A 7,813-nucleotide genomic window follows, 5' to 3' on the forward strand; every position below is an offset into this window, starting at 1 on the left:
TTAAAAGGATTTGTCTGAGATCATTAAATCTTGAACAAGCCCTAAAATGTTACTCGCCCCTTTTTTTCAGCGTTCTTCTAGTTCTCCTGTCACTGTTTGTTTGCAAACTGCAGAAATATGGCATGTGAACAATTGCTGCCCTTGGCGGTATACCTCAAGTGTTTCAGAATGACTCGTAATACAGTGTAACGTGGGATTGTATTTATTATTGCAGTTCTTCATTGTAGGTAATTACTTTCCAAAAATAACCGTGTGTGGACAGGACCCGAAGCCAGGTTTGGTCATAAAGACCAGTATAAAATAAATATACAAGGTCTACCTCCTCTGCACATGGATATAGTGTCCCAGTACTCAATGCCTGGCACCACAGATGAAGGGATCAGCAACTTCCAGCACTCCAACTGTTGAGAAACTATAACTCCTAGCATGCTCCATTTACATCTATAGGAGTTCCTAGAATAACCAAGTGAGTGTGCATGCTGGGAGTTGTAGTTTCAGCACAGCTGGACTGCTAAAGGTTGCTGATCCCTACCCATATGCTTGGACCCGACCGGATACACTGGGGTCACAGATGGGACCCTGTTTAAGATTAGTTCTTCGATCCTCAGCATGCAGATGCTCCTTTAGATTTTTAAGTTCTGGAAACCTAAATTAACATTTAAATCAAATGCAGCAAAATTAAGTCCCAGCAGCTTCCGGATCTTACGTATCTGGATCAGTCGTACTGCAGCAAGGTGTGAACAGGGTGCGGTTTAAGCTTCTCTGCCCCTTTCAGTGACGTGAGCTCTATCAGCACCAGGCAGGCCAGTATGTCTGCCTGTCTTCTCTGCAGTAGTTGACAAGCTGCAGACATTGTCCCTGTAAATAACCAAATACATCAGGTTACTATGAGCACTCCACTATATCCGGGGCACAGCGTTACACTGAAATCATGAAGGTGGGGTCTCAGTAATTTCAAAAGAGAGGGGAGGTGTACAGGATTAAAAAAAAGATGGCTGCTCCTAAAACAGCACCACACTTGTGCTCAGGTGGTATTGCAACTCTTCCCAATTCAAAGGGCAGGTATTGTGCTATTTCTGGAAGAAAGCAGCCATGTTTTTGTAATCCTATACAATCTCAAAAAAAAATTTTGCAGATTTTTTAATTATTAGTCACCTCATCTGATCCTGTCAATGTAGTAAAGGGAGGAGCAAGGGTGCACAGAGTGGCTTTGGCCCGCCCTTGGTGCACTTAACTGTTTATTTCCATATGAATTGAGAAATACTTACTTATTCTCCAGAATGAATCACTAAGTGAAAGGTTTCATTATGTTCAGCTGAGCTGAGTGACACTCCCTTTAAGTGATTGATAAAGGGGGGGCTCTCAGGACTCTGACCCCACCAATCATCATTTTATCAAAAGTTTGTTAAAATAAGTAGTAGAGAAAAGCAAATCGATTTCTGAGAGTTCTGCACCTGCAATGGAGTTTCTCAGAAGCCGAGGATGTGCCGTCGCCGTGACAAGATTGACAGGGGCTCTGACAATCTTGTGCCAAGTAGCGGTGCAAGCGCAGGGCCTCTGCTTCCGCAAGCGGTGCAGCAACTGTTCCTGCGGAGCTGCCCAGAAGTGTAGTGACGTAGTCACTTCTCCAGTAGCGGAAGAAGATCCTCTGCGCAAGATTGTCAGGTCCGGCCCTGTCAATCAAGCAGCAGAGGGGGTGTCCTCCACTTTAAGGACACCCTTTTGCAGAATCCTGCTTGATGAGACGAGTCAATTCTGATGAATTTGCTCCTTCTAACAGATACATTTTTAAAGTCACATCTCAGAATGAAAAATGTGCATACAATGTGGCATATTAGACCTGTTTTTACCTCCAGTGGCCAATAAATCATCAATTATCACAACCTTCTGCCCCGGATGCACAGCATCAGTCTGAATTTCAATCTCTGCCTGAAAAAGACACAAAAGAACTGGAATGAGAAAAAAAAAAAAAAGAACAGCACTGGACTGTCAAAAAAAATTCCTTTATTTATTTATATAAAAAGCTAATAATGCAAAAGCTAACTATGCCCCCCACCCAAACCCCTACGTACCCACTGCACTGCATGCATATGACATCCCTGGCGCCCCCTATACTGTATTTACCTTTCCATACTCCAGAGAATAGGACACAGACTCTGTTGGACCTGGTAACTTTCCCTTCTTTCGAATCAACACAAACCCAATTCCAAATCTTTGTGCCAACGACGGACCGAAAAGAAAACCGCGGGAGTCCAGCCCTGTAATGAAGGAATGCCTCCATTATACTTTATTATCCAGACGTGTTTTGTTGCGTTTTTTTATACATCGCATTACAATTAATTCAACGTAGCAATAAAGATATTCTCATAAATGTACCTATTCCTGTCCCCCTCTGTGTCCTGGATGTCACCCCTTCTCAGAAACTTCTCTAAATAACCCTAAGGCTGAGTTCACACGGGCGTGACGGATTTGTTCAGGATGCGTTCCGGGTGTACTGCGGCAAACCTGCGCGAGTAGTTTTGCACGCGCGTGATAAAAACCTGAATGTGGTACCGAGACCCGAACTTCTTCACTGAAGTTCAGGTTTGGGTTCGGTGGTGTGTAGATGTAATTATTTTCCCTTATAACATGGTTATAAGGGAAAATAATAGCATTCTTTAATACAGAATGCTTAGTAGAAGGTCAATTGAGGGTTAAAAAAATAAAATAAAAAATTAACTCACCTCCTCCAATTGATCGCGTAGCTGCCGGTCTCCTGTTCTTTCTTCAGGATCTGTCAAAGGACCTGTGGTGACGTCACTGAGATCATCAAATGGTCCATCACCACGGTGATGGACCATGTGATGTTACGTCCTCAGGTCCTTTAGCCGGCAGCTCATGATTAAAGGGCTTCTGTCACCCCCCCAAAAGTCATATTTTTTTTTTAGGCTAATTAAAATCCTTATACTGCGATTTTTCAATATATAGGGCTCTTACCCTTTTCTGTTGGCTAGTTTCTTTAAAAACGGCGCTCTGAGAGGAGGACGCTCGCTTCCTCAGCACTCCCTCATACAGTGTGCCTGCGCCGATGACCTCACCTCTAAACCCGAAAGAGAAGACGTCATCGGCGCAGGCGCACTGAGGAAGCAAGCGTCCTTCTCTCCGAGTGCCTGCGCCGAATGAGGTGCAGGCGCGGGATTTGAATTGCAGACAGGGCCAGCCGGAGGAGGAGAGCGCTCGCTGGCCCTGTCAATCAGCAGGAGGAGGGGGCGTTTTTTTTTAAAAGGAGGATGCGGCGGCTACCAGCAAGTAACCGCCCTACTTGCTGGTAGAGAGGTAATTTACATATTATAAAAGTGCAGTTTTTAGAGAAACTAGACAACAGAAAAGGGTAAGAGCCCTATATATTGAAAAATCGTAGTATAAGGATTTTAATTAGCCTAAAAAAAAAAAAAAAAAAAGACTTTTGGGGGGTGACAGAAGCCCTTTAAAGAACTAAGAAGAGATCGGCAACTACGCGATCAAGAGGAGGAGGTGAGTTATTTTTGTATTTATTTTTTAACCCTCAATTGAACTTCTACTATGCATTCTGTATTAAAGAATGCTATTATTTTACCTTATAACCATGTTATAAGGGAAAATAATACAGTGAATAGACTTTCATCTTAGCAACCGTGCGTAAAAATCGCACCACATCTGAACTTGCTTGCGATTTTCACTCAGCCCCATTCACTTCTATGTGGTAAACGCACTATATAGAACATGCTGCGATTTTCACGCAACGCATAAGTGATGCGTGAAAATCACCACTCATGTGCACAGCCCCATAGAAATGAATGGGTCCGGATTCAGTGCGGGTGCAATGCGTTCACCTCCCGCATTGCACCCGCGCGGAAATCTCACCCGTGTGAACTCAGCCTAAGGGTTTGATTACACTTGTGGCGCACACCCACCCACCCCTGGCAGGCAATTGCCACACACATTTATGGTGAAATCATGTAGCCAGCCGCACCCTGGGGTTGTACCCTACACATTTTTTCCTACTGTCTACGTACGTGCCCACTTTACATGGCCCTATGGGTACAAGTGGGGCATTAGCTGCTGTCTATCTTCCATAATTACTTTCTTAACATATCACCACCCTTGCCCTAACATTTGTTAAAAAAAATACATCAGTTTTCCCAGCGATTCATCCATAGATGCACCTCTGGAGGTTGAGTATGGAGGACCTTTTGACCGATAATGTGTGTCTGGCCATAGTGATGCATCCATCAAGGCAACCCTTCGCTCCGCAAAAGATAGGACATGTCCAATGTTCAGCCGCAGCTTGCGTATCGCGGACCCATTGAAGGCAAATGGTCTGCACCATGATGCAGACTGCACACAGCCGATGTCTGTGTTTTGCAGTTAGAAAAACGGGCAAAGCCGTCCCACAGTGAAGTGAATGCGGCCTAAGAACAAACAGATCCCCAATAACCTGGTGGCGAAAGGTCCCACTATGTGCTACCTTACCAGCAATGAGATCGATCTTTGGAAATTTTTCTCGGAGGTAGGCCTCAAACAGGTCGATGGCGGCGGAGAACGCAGCGGGGTCTCTAAGAACTGGGGTGATGTCCCTGGAATGAAGGAATCAGAAGACACACACATAGGATATGGAAACTATTACATGGAGCCTATCCCATGCATTGTATCCTGGGACAACCATAAGTATCTGATTGTTCGGGGACCAAATGATGAGACCCCCCCCCCCCCCCCCCCCCCCACACTGATCACAAGAAGGATAGTTCCAAGTTCTCCAAATGAATGAAGCAGCAGTCAAGAGATGCACCCCTTCCCTATCCACAATCAGATACAGTGCCTTGCAAAAGTATTCACCCCCCTTGATTTTTTTTTTCTATTTTGTTACATTACAGCCCTATGTTCAATGTTTTGTTAATCTGGATTTTATGTGATGGATCAGAACACAATAGTCTAAGTTGAATGGACCCACCCCGGGTGCCAAACACCCTGGGCACGCCACTGCATCACCCAAAGAACACCATCCCCACAGTGAGGCATGGTGGTGGCAGCATTAGGCCGAATGCACACGGCCGTGTTCCGCAGCCGAGAGCGGTCTGTGGTGTGCCGGGCTGGATTCCTGTTCAGAACAGGAGTGCACGGCGTCAGTGGTTTGCTGGACTACAGTAATACACTCGTATAGTGTATTACTGTAGTCCAGCGGCGGCATGAAGCGCACGGCGTCATAGCAACCAATGGCTCCGTGCGCTCCTGATCTGAACAGGAATCCAGCCCGGCATACCACGGACCACTCTCGGCCGTGTGCATTCGGCCTTATGCTGTGGGGATGTTTTTCAGCATCTGTACCACTCTGTGCGTGATCTGAGGCTAGGACGGAGGTTCACCATCCAGCAGGACAATGACCCCAAACACACGGCTAAAGCAACACTTGAGTGATTAAAGGGGAAACATGTAAATCTGTTGGAATGGCCGAGTCACAGCCCAGATCTCAATCCAATAGAAAATCTGTGGTCAGACTTGAAGATTGCTGTTCACAAGCGCAAACATCCAACTTGAAGGAGCTGGAGCAGTTCTGCAAGGAGGAATGGGCAACAATCCCAGTAGTAAGATGTGACGAGCTCATAGAGACTTATCCAAAGCGACTTGGAGCTGTGATTGCCGCAAAAGGTGGCTCTACAAAGTATGGACTTCAGGGGGGTGAATAGTTCTGCACATTGACTTTTTCTGTTATTTTGTCCTAGTTGTTGTTTGCTTCACAATAAAAAAAAAAAAAACACATCTTCAAAGTTGTGGGCATGTTCTGTAAATCAAATGCTGCAAATCCTCAAACAATCCATGTTAATTCCAGGTTGTGAGGCACCAAAATACTGAAAAAGTCAAGGGGGGTGAATACTTTTGCAAGGCACTGTACCTCTATCCTGTGGATGAGTCTTCATCTTAGCAGAACCCTTTTAGAACACTAATGGCATAAAGGACCTCTGCGCCAGAAATACGCCTAATTTATCTGTTTGATAAATAACCCCCTTAGCTCTAAATCATAAACATTTATTTAAAAGGGTTTTCTGAGATTTTATTACCGATGACCTATCCTCAGGATAGGTCATCAGTATCTGATCAGTGGGGTCCGACACCCGGGACCCTCTCCGATCAGCTGTTTTGAGAAGGGAGCGACGCTCACAGGAGGATAGGTTATCATTAATAAAATCTCAGAAAACCCCTTTAAGGGTGGGATCACACTAGCGTTAGGGATTCGGTTATGGCTTTCAGTTATAACAGAAAATAACGGAATCCATAAGAAGGAAGGACGAATCCGTTCTTCTGCCCATAGACTTGTATTATGACGGAATGCAAAATGGAAGCCTTTAAAAGGCATTCCATCATAATACAAGTCTATGGGCAGAAGAACGGATTCGTCCTTCCGTCTTATGGATACCGTTATAACAGAAAGCCATAACGGAATCCCTAACGCTAGTGTGATCCCGCCCTAAGACACATTCTTATCAGGAAGATAAGAACTGGGCTATAATGAGTGCGCTGTGTCCTCTCCGTCACTTCGGGACCCCATTCTGAAGACAGGAGCAGATCCCACAGGTGGGACCATCTGGCACTGATGGGTATATGGTACTGGTCAATGTGCCAGATAGGAATAGCCCTTTAATTATGATGGGCTCCAGTAATATGGCCGCCTCCGAGGTATAGAAGTGACAAGAACGTGCGGCCAAAGGAAAAAGAAAACTAGTTGCAAGCTCAGCCATCTCCCTGATGATGTGTGCAGCCCGTGGGGACGGCTCATGTCGTCTGGTGGGACTCTGCTACACACTGGAGACTAGGACAGGTATGCCAGAAACGGAGGAGGAGGACACTGACCTGAAGATGACGCCGGGAGCGGGGAAGTCCGGGAACTCCCGCACCGAGCCCCGGAGCAGCACCTGCTTATCCAGCAAACTCATTCTTACTGCAGAACACGTGACCTCCCCTGACGTCATCACCACTCTACTGGGAGACCCACGTGCCACCTGGGGAGCGGCCATCTTAGTACACCCACTGCTCTCTGAGTGTGTCGCACAGTGACCTCGTGTCTCCCGGCAGAGTACAGAAGTGATGTGCACATCAATGGGACGTCGTCATTCAAGAGGTTTTACAAGGAAGAGCAAAGAGAAGCGTCTCCTAGTTTCAATCGTGTGGAATCTTTTTCATATGGGAAACAGGGACAGGGACGTTAACCCCAAACCAGGGACAGGGACGTTAACCCCATAACAGGGACATTAACCCCATAACAGGGACGTTAATGCAGGGACAGGGACGTTAACCCCCTAACAGGGACGTTAACCCCGTATCAGGGACAAGGACGTTAACCCCGTATCAGGGACAGGGACGTCAACCCCATAACAGGGACAGGGACGTTAACCCCATAACAGGGACAGGGACGTTAACCCCATAACAGGGACGTTACCCCGTAACAGGGACAGCCACGTCACCCCCGTAACACGGACAGCCACGTCACCCCCAGTAACAGGGACAGCCACGTCACCCCCGTAGCAGGTAACTCCATTATACTGGGCCTCTATTTCTGTTAATGTTTCAGACCCCAAAAAACTGATTTCTCATAAATGTATAAACAGAACAGAAGCTTTTATGATTTATCATTTTATAATCAGCGCAGTTCAGTCCAAGCATTGATTCACCCGTCCCACAGACGGAGCCCCTGCCGGCAGGCGTACAGTCTAATCCTCAAACAGGCACATTGCACCAAACCTTCTGCAGACAAATGGAAGCAAAGTGTTCGGTAGCGTCCAATCAGATCACTCCGATTCTG

At 46.3% G+C, this 7,813-nt stretch overlaps 1 protein-coding gene across 1 annotated transcript; it reads right to left on the reverse strand.

Annotated features, from left to right (window-relative positions):
* Positions 1–186: 186 nt before the first annotated feature.
* On the reverse strand, positions 187–7,019 carry APRT (adenine phosphoribosyltransferase). The gene is made up of 5 exons (XM_044270416.1): positions 6,865–7,019; positions 4,492–4,595; positions 2,125–2,258; positions 1,851–1,929; positions 187–858 (listed from the first exon to the last, which is right to left on the reverse strand). Exons 1-5 carry the CDS (start codon positions 6,981–6,983, stop codon positions 716–718), a joined length of 579 nt encoding a protein of 192 aa, XP_044126351.1. The 5' UTR covers positions 6,984–7,019; the 3' UTR covers positions 187–715.
* Between the last annotated feature and the right edge of the window lie 794 nt (positions 7,020–7,813).

This window comes from Bufo gargarizans, chromosome 10, assembly GCF_014858855.1.
Source record: "Bufo gargarizans isolate SCDJY-AF-19 chromosome 10, ASM1485885v1, whole genome shotgun sequence".
NCBI lineage: Eukaryota > Metazoa > Chordata > Amphibia > Anura > Bufonidae > Bufo > Bufo gargarizans.

What these genes read in the sequence shown, in the direction of transcription:
- APRT (XM_044270416.1), bottom strand. Translation starts at nt 6,983, where the DNA reads ATGACGTCAGGGGAGGTCACGTGTTCTGCAGTAAGAATGAGTTTGCTG. An exon ending in GCTCCCGGCGTCATCTTCAG is followed by an intron (nt 4,596 to 6,864) that starts GTCAGTGTCCTC and finishes CCTTCATTCCAG; the next exon opens with GGACATCACCCCAGTTCTTA. An exon ending in ATTCTCTGGAGTATGGAAAG is followed by an intron (nt 1,930 to 2,124) that starts GTAAATACAGTA and finishes TGTCTTTTTCAG; the next exon opens with GCAGAGATTGAAATTCAGAC.